General features: G+C 62.8%; 3 protein-coding genes across 6 annotated transcripts; 2 read left to right on the top strand and 1 right to left on the bottom strand.

The window, feature by feature from the left end:
- Positions 1-2,811: 2,811 nt before the first annotated feature.
- SFTPC (surfactant protein C) lies at positions 2,812-7,366 on the bottom strand. The gene is made up of 10 exons (XM_017827284.1): positions 7,143-7,366; positions 6,908-7,054; positions 6,664-6,804; positions 6,475-6,585; positions 6,232-6,320; positions 4,329-4,434; positions 3,671-4,015; positions 3,452-3,562; positions 3,261-3,371; positions 2,812-3,148 (listed from the first exon to the last, which is right to left on the bottom strand). The coding sequence occupies exons 1-10, from the start codon at positions 7,185-7,187 to the stop codon at positions 3,053-3,055; spliced, it is 1,302 nt and encodes a 433-aa protein (XP_017682773.1). The 5' UTR covers positions 7,188-7,366; the 3' UTR covers positions 2,812-3,052.
- Positions 7,367-7,720: 354 nt separating this feature from the next.
- LGI3 (leucine rich repeat LGI family member 3) lies at positions 7,721-11,662 on the top strand. Of its 2 annotated transcripts, XM_017827351.1 has the most exons (9): positions 7,721-7,835; positions 7,943-8,342; positions 9,058-9,129; positions 9,214-9,285; positions 9,395-9,466; positions 9,550-9,621; positions 9,809-9,978; positions 10,052-10,216; positions 10,308-11,662. In XM_017827351.1, exons 2-9 carry the CDS (start codon positions 8,128-8,130, stop codon positions 11,123-11,125), a joined length of 1,656 nt encoding a protein of 551 aa, XP_017682840.1. In that variant the 5' UTR covers positions 7,721-7,835; positions 7,943-8,127; the 3' UTR covers positions 11,126-11,662. The 2 variants fall into 2 exon arrangements, with proteins under 2 accessions (XP_017682840.1, XP_017682839.1); XM_017827350.1 differs by lacking the exon at positions 7,721-7,835 and having other exon boundaries at positions 7,899-8,342.
- A 1,764-nt stretch (positions 11,663-13,426) lies between these two features.
- On the top strand, positions 13,427-18,146 carry REEP4 (receptor accessory protein 4). 3 transcript variants are annotated; one of them, XM_017827353.1, is made up of 8 exons: positions 13,427-13,774; positions 14,922-14,994; positions 15,423-15,499; positions 15,635-15,755; positions 16,718-16,831; positions 16,937-17,063; positions 17,177-17,352; positions 17,436-18,146. In XM_017827353.1, the coding sequence occupies exons 1-8, from the start codon at positions 13,743-13,745 to the stop codon at positions 17,499-17,501; spliced, it is 786 nt and encodes a 261-aa protein (XP_017682842.1). In that variant the 5' UTR covers positions 13,427-13,742; the 3' UTR covers positions 17,502-18,146. The 3 variants fall into 3 exon arrangements, with proteins under 3 accessions (XP_017682842.1, XP_017682843.1, XP_017682844.1); XM_017827354.1 differs by lacking the exon at positions 13,427-13,774 and adding an exon at positions 13,851-13,957; XM_017827355.1 differs by lacking the exon at positions 13,427-13,774 and adding an exon at positions 14,324-14,575.
- Positions 18,147-18,451: the final 305 nt, after the last annotated feature.

Consider the following 18,451-nt stretch of genomic DNA (forward strand, 5'->3'; position numbering starts at 1 on the left):
GGAAATGGGGTCCAGCTGCCCACTCACCACGAGATCTCCAAGTTCAACCTGTGCCTCCACATTCCTGTGTCCCCTCCATCCCATTTCCATGTCCCCGTGTCCCCTCAGCCTGTCCCCATATCCCCAGCCCCTCCCAGTGTTCCTGTGTCCCCCCATCCCAGTGTCCCTGTGTGCCCCCAGCCCTTCTGCTCCCCTTGTCCTGTGTCATGTCCAGTGTCCCTCCCGTGCATCCCGGGAATGCTGCAGTGGGGGTGAGGGGTGAGAAGCCCCCCCACCGGTGCCTGGCTCATCCCGTGGTGCTCCTGAGCAAACCCGTCCCTCTCCTCCTACTCACAATCCTCCCAGAACTCCCATCAACTTTATTTTTGTCCAGATTTTAAGTGCTCCTGCGTGCGATGACCCCCACAGGGACAGGCTGGATGACATCGGCATCCGGGCTCCGCTCCCTCCCCTGCCCACTAAACCCCCCCAAATCCTCTTTCTCTTTGCTTTTGGGGACTCCCCCGTATCCAGGGCCTGGCTCATTCCCACCAGGAATGACGGGAGTCTCCTTCCCCCCTTATCTCCGGCCGTTATTTTCCTCCCCCGTCAGCAGATCGTCCCAGGATGTGTTTTCTCCTTTTCCCTTATTGCAAAACCCACATCCAGCAAAACTTTCCTCTTGGAGCAAACAAATAAACCCCAGAAAGCCGGGCTGGCTCTGTGTCCCCACACTGCCCTCGGCCCACACGGAGCATCCCAGGGATGGGAATTTGGGGAGCCGGTCTCCCAAGAAAACAAACAATCAATCCAGGCTTTGGAATACTTTCTGTTTCCATCCCCTGCAGGCCGGGTCCCTGGATGATGTAAATCCATGATGTCAGGATGCAGACACTGCTTTCCACCCTGAGATCACCCCTTTCTCACGGAGCGCTCCGGGGAGCCGCGGCTCGGGGGGGAGGCTTTTCCCAGCCCGGGTTTCCCACGCCAAGCACTGGCTCCCGGGATCCAGCTCCCTTGCTGTTGGCCCTGGATGTCACTGACTGCCAACATTCCAGCATGGAGCCTACCTGGAACGGGCCCTGTGGGAGCTGGGAATGCTGGACCAGCTCACCTGCATCCCGCTGGGCCTGAGCGTGGCCCGGCAGAGCTGGCGGTGGGATGGGGACGTCCTTATCCCCGGAGCAGGAGTCCTGGGTGGATGTGCCGCACCGCCTGGCACGGGCACACGGATTCCAGAGCTCCTACCTCAACCTGCCCGCCCTGCAGAGCTTCCTTGGCATCCTGGCACGGCGGGTGGGTGATGCCGAGGTGTGGCACTGGCACGGCCATCGCCCTCCGCGAGGGGGGGGGGATGTCCCTGGGTCTCCAGGAGCAGGAGGCTCCAGCCCCCAAAACCTCCACAGCAAAGAGCAGCCAACACCCCAGGGTGCCCCCCATGGAACCAGGATGCCCCCCTATGGAACCAGGATGCCCCCCTATGGAACCAGGACCAATGACCCCCCTCTGGGATCCCTCTCCCCACTCTGGGATTGTCCCCTGTGTCCACATCCCTCGGTGACACAACCTGGGGGGGCTGGCACCTCCTCTTCCCAAGGATGGGATTCCCCCATTCCCAGAACCTCCTGAGGGCTTGGCTCTGATTCCCTCCCACCCCCTCAGGACCCCCGAGGTCCCACTGTTCCACAAACCTCCCTGTGCAGGCTCCCAAAACGAGGACACTGGAATTACTGCACAGGGACCTGGGGGTCCTGCCAAGTTCCTGATGGCTCCTTCAACTGCTCCAGCTCAGGGGGGAGGCTGAGGGGGTTTGGGAGTCAGCGAGGGGTTAGGGGTGGGCACCCCAGAGCTGCAGGAGGCCCCGGATGGGTGCCCCACATCAACATCCTGGTCCTAGTAACACCTGATCCTAATAGTGCCAGACTCCTATCCTAGTAAAGCCTGATCCTAACAGTACCAGCGTCCTGGTCCTAGTAAATCCTGATCCTAACAGCTCCTGATCCTAATAACACTAATATCATTCTGGTCCTAATGATGCCTGATTCCAGCACCAGCATCCCAGTCCTAATAACACCTGATCCTAATTGCACTGGTATCCCAGTCCTAATAATGCCTGATCCTATTAATGCCTGATCCTAGAACACCAGCATCCCAGTAAAACCAGCATCTCAATCATAATAACGCCTGATCCTAATAGTACCAGTATCCCAGTCCTAATAAAGCCTGATCCCAATAATACCTGATCCCAGGAACACCAGCATCCTGGTCCTAACAATGCCTACTCCTCCCTGCACCAACATCCCTGTCCTAATCATCCCAGCCCTAATGATCCCGGTCCTCGGGCAGCGTCTGGTGGCCGTGGCCGCCTTCGGCACAGGCTGTCTCCAGGAATAGCTCCCAGACCTGATTCCTGCCCTTCTCCTTTATTCCAGCCTGGCAGAGGACAGACCCATTTTTCAGGCTGCCGGCCTGGCTCTGGCAGCAGGACGGGGCAGCTCAGGTCAGGCAGCCACGCTCAGAGAGGGGGGGACCCTTCCGTGAGCCCCCCCCCAGGCAGTGGCTGCAACAGAAATCCCCCCAAAACTCAGAGCTCAGAGCCCCGAAACGCGTTTCCAAGGCAAAAAGGAAGGCGGGAGCTGGCGGGAGCCGGGAGCGAAGAACTGGAACGGAGAATTGTGTTTTCTTTTAAATGTCATGTTTTTTTTAAGCTCGTTTTTTTGCACTCGGGTTTGGCGAAGCTGAGAAGACTGAAGTGACAAACCAGCTGTCCCCCCCGGCGCGGTGCAGACACCCACCCTCCGCCCCCACCCCCGGCACCGCGTGTGCGGGACCCCCACCCCCCCCGCGCCCCTCCAACGCTGAACCCCCCGGCCCCCTGCCCACCCCCGCGCCCCAAAATCGGGGTGGGCGAGGCGGAGGGGGGAGGGATATCGCTGATGCTTCCAGAGGGGCTGCGGCAGCGCTGTGTCTGTCGGGGGGTGCTGCAAGGCAAAGCCGGCGCTGTGAGGGCGCTGGTGGGTGGGTGCGGGTCCCCCAGCGCCCCCTGCCCACCCTTCCCGCTCACCCAGCGGGGCTAAGCCCAGTAGACGGGGAGGGCGCTGCAGAGGATGCTCGCCGTGGTGCCCAGGAGGGAGCGGTCGGCCAGGGGCAGGGAGATCCTCTGCTCGTCCTGCGGAGCGGGGAGGGGGGAGAAGGGAAAACGAGGCGGATGCCGCGCCCCAAATCCTCGCCGGGGGGCTGCCCCCCGCGCCCCAGCCTGGCCCAGCCGGGTCACCCCTCACCTGCCGGCGCTGGAAGGTCTCGGCCACCGTGTCCAGCCCCGGGATGTTGTCCTTGTCCACGCGGGTGACGAAGCAGGCGCGGTGCAGGCGGGATCTGTAGCTCACCAGCAGCTGTTTGAAAGTCACACCCGAGTCGGCTCCATCCCACCGCCCCCACCACCCCGTGCCCCCCCCGGGTGCCCCCCACTCACATTCCTGTAGTCATAGATGACGGTGGCCGCGTTCCCGTCCCCGCTGTCCAGGTAGAAGGTGGCAGCGTCCTCTTCCCGGGCCGACCCTCCCCACAAACCCATCCGCAGCACCTGGAGAGGGGTCGAGGGGGGATCTCAGAGCCTGCAGCACTCCCCTCCCCTCCCCGTGGGCATCTGGGGGGGGGTCCCTGGCGATGGCAGCGGGGGTTGCCCACTCACGGTGTCGGCGTGGCTCTGGTCGACGTGCAGCCACATGAGCAGGGCACCGGCGATGATGACCACGAGCAGCACCACCACCACCACCACGATGAGGAGGCACCGCAGGTGGTGGCAGCCCAGCAGCTTGCGGGGCAGGTAACACAGCAGGCGAGGGACGAAGCACAGGGACTTCTTGAGGCAGCTGAAGCAGCCGGAGCAGCTGCAGCAGCCGGAGCAGCCGGGAAGCTTGGGGCACTTGCAGCACTTGGGCAGGCAGCAGCACCGGGCACACTTGGCACAGCACTTGGCACAGCACATGGTGCAGGGCAAGCAGCAGCCTGGGCAGCAGCACACCTGCTCCGAGTCCTGGGGGGTTGGGAAAAGCAGGGGGAGGTGGGGTGAGCGGGATGGAGGTGGGAGGTGTGGGATGCGGGAGAGTTCGGGTGGGATTGTTGCGGGGAGAAGCTTGAATCCCGCTGCTCCTGGGCATCCCACTGCCCCTGGGCATCCCACTGCCCCTCAGCGTGCCATTCCTCTCATCTCAGAGCCCCTGAGTGCTGGGAATGCAGCATCCCAGGGGCCCTTCCCATCACACCTGCACTGGTGCCTCTCTGGGATGAACAGGGCAAAGCCCTGCGCCCAGCTGGACACAAGGACGTGCCACTCTGCAGGGACTCACCTCTTCTTCCTCCTCCACCACCACCTGCTTCATGCTGCTCTCCATGGCAGCCTCCTCCTCCTCCTCTTCCTCCTCTTCTTCCTCCTCCTCCACCTCCCAGCCTGGCCTGCCCGCAGGGACCGGGTGCTTTATACGGGGGCACTGGGGTGGGGACAGGAGCGGCCCCTGTGAAGGGTTTGGTGTCCCCAGAGGTGCAGTCGGGCTCTGGCATGTGACCCTCTCCACTGGTGTTTGCCCAACGCCCGCTCCCAGCTGGATCCTCCTGGGAACACGCAGGTCAAGAGGCTCCCAGGGAACTCGGGCGAGGACACTTGTCCCCGGACACGAGGAGCTCTCTGCTGCCCAGGAGCGAGGGGTCAGGGCCAAAGCAAACCCTCCAGGGTGGAGCATCCGGCCGTGGCTGCAGCCAAGGGGAGACCTGGCCCGTGTCCCTTCGCCAGCTCGGCCACCTGGAGCTGCTTGAGGTGGGCAAAGAGCAAACAGGGCGTTAAAGCTTTCCTGTAATCTGCAGGGGTGGGAACGGGGTGATCATAGGGTTGGGACATGTCCCTGGTCCTCATTCTTGGTCCTGAGGGTGCTCAGGCACCACTGCCCGTGGCTTTTGGGGCTGCATTGTGGATTTTTTGGGGTGAGAGGGGTCCCAGCTCTGGCAGGAGGACACTGCTGTGCCTTAGCTTTGCCCATCCATAAGGCTTTCCTGCATCTGGGCTCAGGCTGGGACCTCTCTAACCCCCCCCCAAGACCCCAACACCCCCAACGCTTGCAGTCAGGCGTGGGGTCTGTGTGTGTGTGTCCCCGTTTCAAGCTGCCTCCTTTCCCAAGGTGACAAAGGACCATGAGAGCCCCTCCAGTGGCTCCTGGCTGTTTGCTCTTGGACACTATGGGAGCCTTTCTCACCTTCCACAGCCCTGGGCAGGCTCTTGACCTGGATTCTTGCCAGGGCAACACAAGTTCGGGGCATTTTTTGGGGCAGAGCTCTGCTGGCTCCAGGTCAGCACATGTGATTTCCCTCCTGTTCCCAGCAAAATGTCACCCTCCGGAAGCTGTGACCTCCCCCTTGCTGCCTGTGGCAGTGACTGTGGGGACAACACCAAGTTTGCACCCCTGGAAAGGTCAAATCAACCTCTCAGGGTCTCTTTTCCCCCTCCCAGCTCCACTAATCCTCAGTTTTCCAGTGCAGCACTCGGAGGTTCCCCCCGAGGTTGCTCCCTGCTGTGGGGCAGAGGGGCTGGGGTGGGTGGGGATGGGGACTGGATTGGGATGGAGGGGAGCTAGAGCAACTGGATTGTGGTGTCTGTGGAGAACCCAGGGCTTGGGTCTCACCAGGGATGTGACACAGACCCTCTGTCCCCATCTGCGTGAGGAGGGGACAGGGGCAGGGACATTTCCAGGAGGGTTGGAAGTGCAGAGGCTGCTCCTGCCATCCATGGGAACAGAGAGTGCACAGTGGGGACACTGGGAGCCTGGTCTCTGACAGGGGTAGTTGTGCCACTGCCCCCTGTGTCTGAACCCTCCCAGGCTCGTGGCACCCCAGCCCGAAGGATTCACATTCCCACCCTGCACCCCACAAGGAGACATCCCTGGGACAGCCCTACCACCCCGGGAAGGACGAGAGCAGCACGTGGAGAAGGGGGTAGAGGCTTCACTTTGCAGACAGAAGCAAATCCCAAATCAAATCCCACTTTTTTTATTGTGAATGCCACGTGGGAAAGCCACCACGGTGCCGAGTGACAACGGATGGAGCACCCCCACAGCGGGGTGGCTGCCCCCGGGATGGGCACAGGGAGGAGGAGGAATGCCCGGGCATCCCAGGAGGCAACACGGGGAGCACAGGGACGGTGACATCGGTGACATCCCCTTCTCCCTGTCCCATCCCACTGGGAACCGATGCTATGCCCAGTACACGGGCACGGTGCTGCAGAGGATGTTGATGGTGGTGCCCAGGATGGAGCGGTCAGCCAGGGGCACGGCGCTGTCCCCAACCTCCTCAGCCTGCAGGACACAGAACGGAGCAGGGGCTGCCACCCTCGGCAGCCACAGCAAGCCCCCAGCCCCAAGTGTGTCCCCAGCTTCCCAGGACGCAGGGGCTGGGATGTGGACGAGCCCAGTGCGGCTCCATCCCCACCCCAGCTCCATCCCCGCTCACCTGCCGGCGCTGGAAGGTGTCGGTGACAGCGTCCAGCCCCGGGAAGTTGTCCCTGGCCACGCGGGTGATGTAGCAGGCGCGGTGCCGCCAGGACCTGTAGCCCACCAGCAGCTGTTGGCAGACAGAGCCCAGCTCAGCTCAGCAGCACCCCGTGCCCGCCGTGCCCGTCCCCAGGCACCCCCCGCACACCTTGCTGTAGTCGTACACCACCGTGGCCGAGGCGTTGAGCCCGTCCCGCACCGAGAACGTCCCGGTCCTTTCCTTCTTGCTCATGGAGAGGCGCTGGGGGGTCCCTTCGCCATCCAGCCCGTGGATGGTCATTCGCAGCACCTACCGGGAGGAGCGGGGTCAGGGAACTTCCAACCCCATCCCTGCAAGGCCGGGGCCGTTCCCAGACCCGCCCCCGGAGCCCGCGGTCCCTCCCTGCCCTCACCGTCTCCGCGTGTGCCTCGGTGATGTGCAGCCCCAGGAGGAGGAAGGCGGCGATGACCACCACGAGGATCACCACCACCACCACGGCGATCAGGACGCACTTGAGCTGGTGGGGGACGCAGGGCAGGCGGGGGGACTCCGTGTACCTCTGGAGAGGGGAGCGCCCGGCTGAGCTGCCGGCGTGGGGCCGGGCACGGCGGTGGGTTGCCTCGGGACGGGTGGTGGGTGCTCCTTACCGGGGGTGCCTCCTCCATCAGCGCCTCCTTGGAGCTGTCGTCCATCTCGCCGGGTGCTGCTGTCCCTTTGCCAGCCGCGGCCGGGGGGATTTATATGGTCACGGATGGGTGGGGGGGAAGTTGTGGCCGCCCCGGCTGCCAAGGTGCCACTTGTGCTGTTTGAAGAGCCAGGGAGGGGACATGAAACCTCCGAGGGCCCTTTCCCGGCACTTGTCCAGCAGCAGAGGGTGGGTGCCAAGGCAAACAGCGGGCGGCAGAGCGTGCACTCCCTCCACACCCCGGCCCGGGCTCTGGCAGCGGCCCCAGCACCCTCGGCACGTCCCCGGGTGTGCTGCAGCCCTGGCTGTGCACGGGCAGCTGCGGGTGTCCCCCCCGGGGGGAGGGCGAGGAGCTGGCTGGGCTCATTGTTCCCATCGGCGCCGTGCCAGGGACAGGACAGATGGACACCCGGGATGGGAGAGACGGGTGCCTGGGACGGGACGGGCGAGCGCCTGGGGCGGGGTGGATGGGTGCCCAGTGCGCCAGAGCGGGCAGGGAACTGGCGCGGGCAGCGCTGCGGCGCCGAGCCGGGAGAGCCCCCGCGGTGCCACCCACCCCTGCGGGTGCCCCCCTGTCCCCCACCCCTGTGCACCCCGAGAGCACCCAGTGGCCGCCCCCCCTCTCCCCAGCGTGGAACCCCGCGTTTGCTCGCTGGTGAGGACACGCGGACACGCGCGCCCGGGGATGCTGGTGCTGCCACTCAGCCGCATCCCTCCCTCTCTCCCTCCCTCTCTCCCTCCTTCCCTCCCTCCTCCCCGCAGCACAGGAGCATGGTGTGCTGCAGAGCCGCGGGTCAGGCGCCGGCAGCCTCTGCTGACACCATCGCTGCTCCTCCACACTGACGTCTCCGGGGGAAAAAGGAGAGGAAAAGGCTTTTCCACAGCTCCCGGGCACAGCAGGATTGGGAACAGCTCCCGGGATCAGACAGGGATAAGGCCGGGGCGTGATGGAGCTGCGGCGCGGGAGAGGGATGCTGAGGGACCGGCTCCCTGCTCTCCTCCTCCTCCTCCTCGCCGCGGCCTGGCTCTGGCTGCCGGCGGAGGGGCGGCGGCCCCCCCGGCCCCCTCCTTGCCCCCCGACCTGCTCCTGCACCCGGGACACGGCTTTTTGCGTGGATTCCAAGGCTGTGCCCAAGAACCTGCCCCCCGAGGTCATCTCGCTGTGAGTCCCCGGGATGGGGATGGACAGGGATGGGGACAGGGAGCGGGTCATGTCCCAGTGGCTGCTGGCTGCCCTGGGGGGGGCAGGGACAGCCCCTCTGTGCCACATCGGGGGGCAAACGAGGGGAGGGTGGGGTCTGGGCAGTACGGGGGGGCTGTGGGGGAGTATCAGGCTGGGGACAGCCCGAGGCTGGTCCCGGTGCCCTGCGGTGGTGGCACAGGCAGCCATCCATCAGTGACAGACAGAGCAGGGCTGCAGCCTGTCCACAGCGTGACCTTGGGGACAGGAGCCCCGAGGGGACACGGCTGTGACCTTGGGGACCAGAGCCTCATGGCTGGGGGGGTCCTCACCGGGGTCCCTGGGGACACAGTGGTTCCCTGGAGCCTGGTATGGGTGTGTGTGGCAGAGACGTGTGTGTGTACATGTGTGTACATGTGTGTGCACATGCGTGTGTGTGTTTACACCCGTGTCTGTGCACATGGCCTCGGGCCAGGGGCTGCCGCAGGGCGTGGGCAGCGTGGGGTGGGTGCCAGCCCCCAGCACCTCGGCCCCTCTGTGCCCCCCCTCAACAGGCAGAATGGCTGCTGGGGTCCCTCTCCTCCTGCTGAGGGGGCTGTGGTGGCACTCAGCGGGTGAGTGGCACTCAGCACTGGTGCTGGGGTGGCAGTGCCACCCTGCTGCCATCCTCTCTCCTGAAGCTTCGTCTCTCCGGCAGGACGATGGTGAACGCAGCCTTCACAGAGATCCGGGAGGCAGCCTTTGCCCACATCCCTTCCCTGCAGTTCCTGTACGTCCCCTGCTCCCACAGCCGGGCATCCCGGTGCCCCCGGTGCCCACCCAGTGCTGACACCTCCCCCCTCTCTCTTTGCAGCCTCCTCAACTCCAACAAGTTCTCGCTGATCGGGGACAACGCCTTCGCCGGGCTCTCGCACCTGCAGTACCTGTGTGTGGGGCGGGGACGGGGACACGGGGACAGAGACAGCCCCGGGGAGGGCACGGGGAGGGCCAGGGGATCCTCGGGGCGGCCGTGCCACCGTCTCCTCCTGCCACAGGTTCATCGAGAACAATGACATCCAGGCGCTCTCCAAGGGTACTTTCCGTGGGCTCAAGTCCCTGACACACCTGTGAGCACGTGGGGGTCCTGCAGGGGACATGGTGGGGGTGGCTTTGCCAGAGATGTGTCCCCATGACCCTTCTTGTCTCGCAGGTCCTTGGCCAACAACAACCTGCAGACGCTGCCCCGGGACCTCTTCAAGCCACTGGACATCCTCAGTGACCTGTGAGGCTGCCATGGCACCGGGAACACCCGGGACACCGGGCTGGGGAGAGGGTGACATCCCGGGGCTTGGGAGGAGAACCCTGTGTGCTGAGGCCTGGCAGGGATCCCTGGGACACCGGGCTGGGGAGAGGGTGACAGGGTGACACCCCAGTGGGTGCTGGAGGTGACTAGGTGCTATCCTTGGCAGGGACCTCCGTGGCAACACGCTGGTCTGCGACTGCAAGATCAAGTGGCTGGTGGAGTGGCTGGAGAGAACCAACACCACGGTCCCTGCCATCTTCTGCAGCAGCCCCGGGCAGTTCGAGGGGCAGCGGATCCGGGACCTGGCGCTCGGTGACTTCCAGTGCATCACCACAGGCAAGGGATCACCGTCACCCGTCACCCCGCTCCTGGGTGCCTGGACCCTCACTGCCACCTCTCCCCTCCCCAGATTTCGTGATGCACCAGGTCCTGCCCTTCCAGGCGGTGTCAGCTGAGCCCTTCACCTACGACAGCGACCTGTACGTGGCCCTGGCACAGCCCAGTGCCAGCAGCTGCTCCATCCTCAAGTGGGACTACGTGGAGCGCAAACTCCGCGACTTCGACCGCATCCCCGGTGAGGCAGCGGGGGGGGGAGGCTGTTGGGACCCTCATTTGGGGTGACCCGGGCAGGGCAGAGCCCTGACGTGCCGCGGTCCCACCGGCAGCTCACTCGGCAGTGCACTGCAAGCCCATCGTGGCGCAGGACCAGCTCTACGTGGTGGTGGCCCAGCTCTTCGGCGGCTCCTACATCTACCGCTGGGACACGGCCGTGGACAAGTTCATCAAGATCCAGGACATCGACAGCCAGAAGGTCCGCAAGCCCAACGACATCGAGGCCTTCCAGATCGAGGGGGACTGGTACTTCGTCATCGCCGACAGCTCCAAGGCGGGCTCCACAAGCCTCTACCGCCTCAACCAGAACGGCTTCTACTCCCAGCAAGCGCTGCACGCCTGGCACCGCGACACCGACGTGGAGTACGTGGAGAACGACGGCAAACCCCGGCTGATCATCTCCAGCAGCTCCCAGGCGCCCGTGATCTACCAGTGGAGCCGGGCGCAGAAGCAGTTCGTGGCGCAGGGGGAGGTGGGGGAGATGCTGGACGTGCAGATGGTGAAGCACTTCAGGTCCAAGCGGGACCAGTTCCTCTGCCTCAGCCGCTACATCGGCGACTCCAAGGTGGTGCGCTGGGAAGGGCAGCGCTTCGTGGAGGTGCAGACGCTGCCGTCCCGCGGCTCCATGGTGATGCAGCCCTTCGCCGTGGGGCAGTGGCAGTACCTGGCGCTGGGCAGCGACTTCTCCTTCACCCACGTGTACCTGTGGGAGGAGGAGAAGCAGAAGTTCGCCAAGTTCCAGGAGCTGTCGGTGCAGGCGCCGCGGGCGTTCCGCTACGTGCCGGCCTCCGACGTGCAGCTCCTGCTGGCCCCCAGCTTCAAGGCCAACACGCTGGTGTACCGGCACGAGGTGGTGAACCTCAGCCTCTAGCCCGGGGTGGGGACCCCCCCCAGAGGGATGCCACGTCCTGCCCGAGGACATGCATGTGCCCGCCGTGCCCTGACTCACGGTCACAGCCCGCTCCCAGCCCCAATCCCGGCCCCCCTGTTGTCACCCACCCCCAGGGCAGCCCCCAGACCCACAGTGCCTCAGTTTCCCCCTCCCCTCAGTGCTCCCGGTTTCTCCGTGTGCAGCCATCCCGTGGGATGCAGGGAAGGAGGGTGGGTGAGACAGCCCTCACACCCCCGGGGGGCTAAGGGGGCTGAGGGGTCTCTGCCCGCTTGGGTGATGGGCTGAGGGGGGCACAGAGTGGGGGGATTTGTACAGGAAGGGTAGGGAGCTCCCGGGAATTTGGGGTGTTGCCAGGCTGACGAGGTGCTCCGGAGTGGATGGGATGGCTGAGGTGCATGGGGTGGGATCGGGATGCCATGAGGACAACGGGATGCTCCGAGGTGGATGAAGGTGGGATGCCGAGGATGACATGGTGCTCCGAGGCCAGGAGGATGCTCCGAGGCCAGGAGGATGCTCCGAGGCCAGGAGGATGCTCCAAGGCCAAGAGGATGCTCCTGCTCCGAGATGGGCGCGGATGGGATGCCCTGAGGACAATGGGATGGGATGCCCTGAGGACAATGGGATGCTCTAAGCCACTGAGATGCTCCAAGGATGGTGGGATGCTCCAAGCTGGATGCAGATGGGATGCCCGGAGGACAATAGGATGCCCTGAGGACAATGGGATGCTCCAGGCCAGCAGGATGCTCTGAGGTGGATGCCGATGGGATGCCCCGAGGCAGCAGCAGGGCTGCCTCCCATCCCCCTCTGTGCACATCCAGCAGCTCCCTGTGCCCGTGGCCCCGCTGCCAGGCGGGTACCCGAGGTGTCTGTGCCCACCAAAACACCCCCCAATAAACACACTGTGACCCCCAGCCCTGCCTGTGTCTGCCAACAGCTTCCATGTGTCCTCCCAGACACTCCTGCTCCTTCCAGCCCTGCCCCACCCAGCATCCCACAGCTCCAGGAAGGGCGAATCCCTCATTTTAGGGTGCTCCAGGCCCCTCACGTGGTTTGCCTGGTGTTTTTTTCCAGCAGAAACCTTGGCCCGCGGTGGGGGTGGGAAGCAGGAGGTGTTTCCCCAGGGGAGGGGAGTCTCCACCGAACTGGTTTTCCAGGGGAGCTTTTCCCTGTCTCCCAGGGGTGTAAATTTGCATGTGAGAAGCCACCAATTAGGCTCACAAATAAAGATCCTCTCGAGCCAACGAGGCCCCCCCCGGGGCACGGGTGGATTTGGGAAGCAGGATTGGATCTGGGTGGCTGCAGAGCCCGAACCTGGCGGCTCCCGGGGCACTTCCACACTTCCCTGCCTCAGTTTCCCTACAGGGAAAGGGAGGATTTTAAAGCCCAGGGAGCACTGCAGGGGGGTGTCCCTGACCGGGATGGGGGATTTGGGAAGCCCTGGAACACTCCGGGGGCTGCAGAGTCGAGGGGAAGGTGGCCCAGAGAGGAGATTCCAGCAGGTTCTGTTTTCCCTGGAGCATCTTGCAGGGCTCTGCAGAGCCCTGGCCCTGGTTCAGCAGTACACCCGAGAGAAAGGAAAAGAGAAAAGAAGTCCTCGTCACCACTCCAAGGGGCTTTGCCCCCTTTCTCTACCTGCTTCGAGCATCACAAAAAGCATCACACCCCCTCCAAACCCCAAAAGAATTCCTCAGCAACACACAAAGGGGCTTTGCCTCCCTCCTTCTCTATCTGTTTACTGCTTAAAAAAACTTAATTTTCATATTATTATTTTTTAAAAATATACCTTTATTATTATTATTATGTTAATTAATAGATTAATATTTAATATTTTAAAACGATGTTTGGATATATTTTTATATGAGGGAATGTTTACTACATATTTTATATAATATCTCGTATATTAATACATTACGTTTACTATATTAGGAATAATGTATTATTGTATATAAAAAAGAAATATATAAGATATGACTTTCAAATATAATAGGAATACGTAATATTTTAATTAAATATATTTAATAAATATAAAGATAATTATATTTTATATAAAATATTATTTATTAATATAGAAATATATAATTAAAATATTATATTTTAATATAGAAATTCTTTATAGATAAAATTATAATAAATAAATTAAAAGTAAAAGTAATAAAAATAAAAAATATATAAATAAAAAGTAATATACATATGAATTATTATATAAACTTAAAACATTACATATTAAAAATACGTTTTAACATGGATATTTTGTATATTGTACATTAATATTTCACGTATTAGAGGAGTTTTTAAATATAAAAAGACGATCTAACAAAGCTCCGGGAACCACAGCGACATTTTTAAGAATCGCTGTTGCCCTTTTAAGAAGCGTCGCCCTTTTAAGACGCGTTGCCCTTTTAACAGCGTTGCCCCTTTAAGAGCGGGAGGTGGGGCCCGCACGGCGGCTGCGCGGGTCGGTGCCTCCAACTTTCAACTTTTGGGATTCGTTTCCTCGGGAGGGGTTTTGGGGGGGGGCTTTTGGGGGGCCCCCAGGGCGGGCACAGCTCCCACCCTCCCTCCCGGCACCGCCCGGGGCTCCGGCCCCGCCCGCACCATGGTGTCCTGGATCCTCAGCCGGGTGATCGAGTGAGTGGGGTCCGGGGGGGGTGTGATGGGGAGGGGCGCGGGGTGGGGGAGCCCCCGCTCCGCTGTCCCCCCGCCGGCTGTTCGGTTAACGGGAGATCCCCGTGCCGGTCCCGCAGCGGGGACTTAACGGAGCGGCCCCAGGCGGGGTTTGGGGGGGGGCGGCCCCAAATCGCTTCTATGGGGGTAACCAGCCCCCTACCGCCACCCCCCACCCCTGAAAATGCGTCCCTGAGCTGCTGCCGAGCCTTCCTGCCCGTCCTGGGGGGCGAGCTCGGCCTGGGGTCCCCTGCATCAACAATTGGGGGGGTCCCCTGTATTGCCCCGGAGGGGTCCCTGCATCGCCCTGGAGGAGGGGGGCGTGCTCAGAGGGTCCCCACATCGCCTGGGAGGGGGTTCTTGCTCAGAGGGGGTCCCCTGCATTGCCTGGGAGGGGTCCCTGCATCAACTGGGGGGGGGTCCCTGCATAGAGTCCCTGCATCATCTAAAGGGGTCCTTGCTAAGGGTCCTCACATCGCCTGGAGGGGGTTCCTGCTCGTAGGGTCTCCACATCACCCAGGAGGGTCCCTGCATCAACTGGGGGGGCCCTGCATCACCGGGAGGGTCCCCACACCCAGCCCTGACCCCCCCCCAGCCCTGTTCACTCCCCTGTCTCCCCCGCCGTGGCCACCTGGGCTGGGTGCCCAGTGGCCCCCCGTGCCGGGGGAGCCCCCCGTGGGGCAGAAGGGAGCCGCGGGTGCCCCCAGCTCCCCCTCCCCAGGTACAGGAGGGTGTCGCGGTGCCCGGCTGTGCCCGGCACACGAGGTGGGTGTTTTGGGGGTGGCACCCCCGGGATGGGGGTTGGCACCGGCGGGGACTGAGCCCGTGCCCTGCCACCTCCTCCTGCCACCGCCCCGACAGGTCCAGCCAGTCCCCGTGGGCGTGGGAGTGACTCGGTGCTCATGGCCGGCTCCCCACGGCGGCTCCCGGCTGGCTCCGACCCTCTTCCCGACCCTCTTCCCGACCCTTTTCCCGGCGGCTCCGGGGTGGGGGCGGTGCTGGGGGGTGTCAAAGCCCGGCTTTGGCGCTGGGGCCGCCGGCTCTGCTGGTCCCTGTTCCTGCTGCTCTACGCGGGCTGGCCGGGCTGCCTCACCCCCCCTCTGCGTTACAGGCTGGTTTTTGGGATGCTCTACCCGGCCTACGCGTCCTACAAGGCTGTGAAGGCCAAAAACATCCGGGAATACGTGAGTAGCCCCTTGCCCGGGCTCCAGCCCTGCTTCCCGGGCTCCAGTCTCTGCCTTTCCCTGGCTCCAGTCCCCACTGATGGGCTCCAGCCCCTCCTTTCCCTGGGCCCTTCCTGAGCTCCAGCCCCCCTCTTTCTCTGGACTCCAGTCCCCCTTTCCCAGTTTCCAATCCCTCCTTCCCAGTTTCCAATCCCTCTTTCCCAGTCTCCAGTCCCCTTTCCCAGTCTCCAGTCCCCTTTCCCAGTCTCCAGTCCCCTTTTCCCAGTCTTCAGTCCTCCTTTCCTGGGCTCTAGCCCCCACTAATGGCTTCCAGTCCCCCTTTCCCAGTCTCCAGTCCCCCTTTCCCAGTCTCCAGTCCCCCTTTCCCAGGCTCCAGCCCCCTTTTCCCAGTCCCCCTTTCCCCACTGACGTGCTCCCTGCTCCCACAGGTCCGCTGGATGATGTACTGGATCGTCTTTGCCCTCTTCATGGCCACGGAGACCTTCACTGACCTCCTCATCTCCTGGTGAGCTGGGGAGGGGCCCTGAGGGGTGCAAGGAAGGACCCCCCCTCCCCATCCCTGGGTGGATCCGATGTGGGATCTCCAGGGCTGGCGTTTGGGGGGAGCAGGAGGTGCCCACAGTGTGCCCCTGTGCCCCAGGTTCCCGTTCTACTACGAGGTGAAGATGGCCTTTGTGCTCTGGCTGCTGTCCCCGTACACGCGGGGGGCCAGCCTGCTCTACCGCCGCTTCGTGCACCCCACGCTGGCCCGCAAGGAGAAGGTGAGGGCTCCTGGCATTTTGGGGGGGTCCTCTGTGCCCATCCGGGCAGGGTCAGCCCCCTGAGCTGGGCTGGCAGTGCCCCAGCGAGGTGGCAATGCCCTGGGAGGTGACAATACCCCAGGACATGACAATACCCTGGGAGGTGACAATACCCCAGGACATGACAATACCCTGGGAGGTGACAATACCTCAGGACATGACGATGCCCTGGGAGGTGGCAATGTCTCAGGACATGAGGATACCCTGGGAGGTGGCAATGCCTCAGGACGTGATGATGCCCAGGGACACGATGAGGCCAAGGAACATGGCAGTGCTCCAGGACCTGACAGTGCCCAGGGACATGGGGATGCCCTGGGAGGTGGCAATGCATGGGGACATGGTGATGCCCTGGGAAAGTCAGGCATTGGCCTGGAAGGTGACAATGCCCAGGAATGTGATGATGCCTTGGGAAGTGACAATGCCCCCGAAGGTGGCAATGCCCCAGGGACACAGCATTGCCCAGGGAGGTGACAATACTCAGGGATATGGCGATGCCCCAGGAGGTGATGATGCCCGGGGATGTGGTGATATCCCTGGGAGGTGACAATACTAGGAATCTGGTAATGTCCTGGGAGGTGGCAATGCCCAGGGACACGGTGATGACGCAGGGAGGTGACAATGCCCCAGGAGGTGATGATGCCCAGGGACGTGGTTCTGGGAGGTGGCAATGCTCCATAGGGACACGGTGATGCCCTGGGAGGTGGTAATGCCCCAGGAACATGGTGATGTCTTGGGAGGTGACAATACCCCAGGACACGATGATGCCAAGGGACTTGGCATTACCCAGGGAGGTGACAATGCCTGGGCACACGGTGGTGCCCTGGGACATGGTGGTGCCCTGGATATGACAATGCCCCGGGATATGACAATGCCCCAGGACGTGGCCCTGTGCACCCCCAGCACCACCACGGTTGTCTCGGCAGGACATCGACACCTTCCTGGTCCGGACCCGGGAACGTGGCTACGAGACGATGCTGCACTTCGGCAAGAGGGGCCTCAACCTGGCGGCCACCGCCGCCGTCCAGGCGGCCACCAAGGTACCGGCACCGGGCAGGACCCTCCGGGGAGGGGGCCGTGGTGCAGATGGAGGGGTTTTCGCCGTGTAGCTCACGCCCTGCCCCTCTGTGCCCCCCCAAACCCAGAGCCAGGGCGCCCTGGCCGGGCGGCTGCGCAGTTTCAGCATGCAGGACCTGCGCTGCATCCCCAGCGAGGGCCCTGCGCCCTTCCCGGACCCCCTGTACCTGGAGGAGCAGGACGGCCGCCGGCTGGGTGAGCTGGGGCGGGGGGGCTCAGGGCAATGTAGGGGGGCTCAACAAAGCCCCCGGGGGCTGTGCCGTGCCAGCCAGCAGCTGTGGTGTCCCCTTTGTCCCCGCTGTGCCCAGGCTGCGGCGCGGCTCCGCCCGCCCGGCGCTACGAGAGCGACACGGAGGATGATGATGATGATGAGGAGCTGTGGTCGGACTCGGGGGTGACCCCACAGCCTTCCCCACGCCGGGATCCCAAGCCCCTGTCCCGCAGCCAGAGCCTGCGCTCCCTGAGGAAGACCCCGGCAAAAGAGGTACCGTGGGAGGGGGACACGCCGTGGTTGGGGTCGGGGGTTGGGGCCAGGGGGGTCCTGACCCCATCTCTGCCCCTGCCCAGGGCTCTTCCCGGCTCCTGCGCAGCCGGATCAGGAGGAAAACGGCCCCCTCAGAGCAGGACAGCTAAAAATCCCAGGAAACCTCTGCCAAAGATCCCAGGAAACCCCTGCCAGGAGCCTTTACACGAGTTTGCTGCTGTGGGGTCAGGAGACCCCATTCCTGCATTCCCTGGGGGGGGAGGGTCCTGTATCCTTGGGGGGGGGTTTCCTGCATCCTTGGAGTGGGGGCTTCCCCTGCCTGACACTGTAAATGCCTTCTGTGACCTCTGTGGTGCCTCGGGGAGGGGGCACCACCTCGCTGTCCCCCCACTCTGCTGCTCCCAGTGCCCCCCTCCCAGACCCCCCCAGCTCGGCGCCGGCGCCTCCCCCCCCTCCCATGGGGTCTGGCCCCCTCCTCCTTTTCTGCCACCCCATAAACACTACACGTGCTCTGGGGTCCCCCCCCTCCTGCCACAGTGCCTTGTTCCCCACATTCCCTCTCTCCCAGCAGCCAGGGATGGGATGGGATGTGCCTTGTCCCTCCAAAGCCAAAGACTTTTGGGCTCCCCCCCCCGCCCCAGACACAGACTGACACCCCCACACTTGAACCTGGTGGGGTGGGGGCTGGTGCCTCACCGTGGCCCTGCTGGGCACCTCATTCCCAGGCTTTTAACATTCCCCTCTCCCCCCCAAAATAGGGGGGTTTGTACATGGAAAAAAAATAAATAAATAAATGCTGTGTCAGATTTTTGGTGCTGGGAATTGTCCCCTCCCCAGGGGGGTGCAGCGCCTGCTGGGACAGAGCAGCACTGGGGGTGCAGGGGTGATTTTTTTTTCCCTTTTGGAAGAAGCTGTATCCTCTGGGATCCATCCAAGATTCCTCCTGGGGTTTTACCCCTCTGCTTTAGGCACGTGGGATCCCCGTAGCAGCCCCAGACTGTTCCAGGGAAGCTTCCTGAGATTGTTTTTCCTTTGGAGGATTGATCCTCCAGGATCAGTCTGAGATTCCTTCCAGGGCATCTCCCAAGGTCTTTTCACC

The sequence above is a fragment of the Lepidothrix coronata genome, unplaced genomic scaffold (assembly GCF_001604755.1).
Source record: "Lepidothrix coronata isolate B3197 unplaced genomic scaffold, Lepidothrix_coronata-1.0 Scaffold137, whole genome shotgun sequence".
NCBI lineage: Eukaryota > Metazoa > Chordata > Aves > Passeriformes > Pipridae > Lepidothrix > Lepidothrix coronata.

Excerpts from the sequence above, each read along its gene's own strand:
- SFTPC (XM_017827284.1), bottom strand. The coding sequence starts at position 7,187 with ATGGACGACAGCTCCAAGGAGGCGCTGATGGAGGAGGCACCCCCG. Across the intron at positions 4,435-6,231 it reads CTCTGCAGCACCGTGCCCGT|GCCAGGCTGGGAGGTGGAGG; the intron begins GTACTGGGCATA and ends CCCTGCGGGCAG. Across the intron at positions 3,149-3,260 it reads AGACCTTCCAGCGCCGGCAG|GACGAGCAGAGGATCTCCCT; the intron begins GTGAGGGGTGAC and ends CCCGCTCCGCAG.
- REEP4 (XM_017827353.1), top strand. The coding sequence starts at position 13,743 with ATGGTGTCCTGGATCCTCAGCCGGGTGATCGA. Across the intron at positions 16,832-16,936 it reads CCGTCCAGGCGGCCACCAAG|AGCCAGGGCGCCCTGGCCGG; the intron begins GTACCGGCACCG and ends CCCCAAACCCAG. Across the intron at positions 17,064-17,176 it reads GCAGGACGGCCGCCGGCTGG|GCTGCGGCGCGGCTCCGCCC; the intron begins GTGAGCTGGGGC and ends CGCTGTGCCCAG.
- LGI3 (XM_017827351.1), top strand. The coding sequence starts at position 8,128 with ATGGAGCTGCGGCGCGGGAGAGGGATGCTGAGGGACCGGCTCCCTGCT. Across the intron at positions 8,343-9,057 it reads CCCCCCGAGGTCATCTCGCT|GACGATGGTGAACGCAGCCT; the intron begins GTGAGTCCCCGG and ends TCTCTCCGGCAG. Across the intron at positions 9,130-9,213 it reads ATCCCTTCCCTGCAGTTCCT|CCTCCTCAACTCCAACAAGT; the intron begins GTACGTCCCCTG and ends CTCTCTTTGCAG.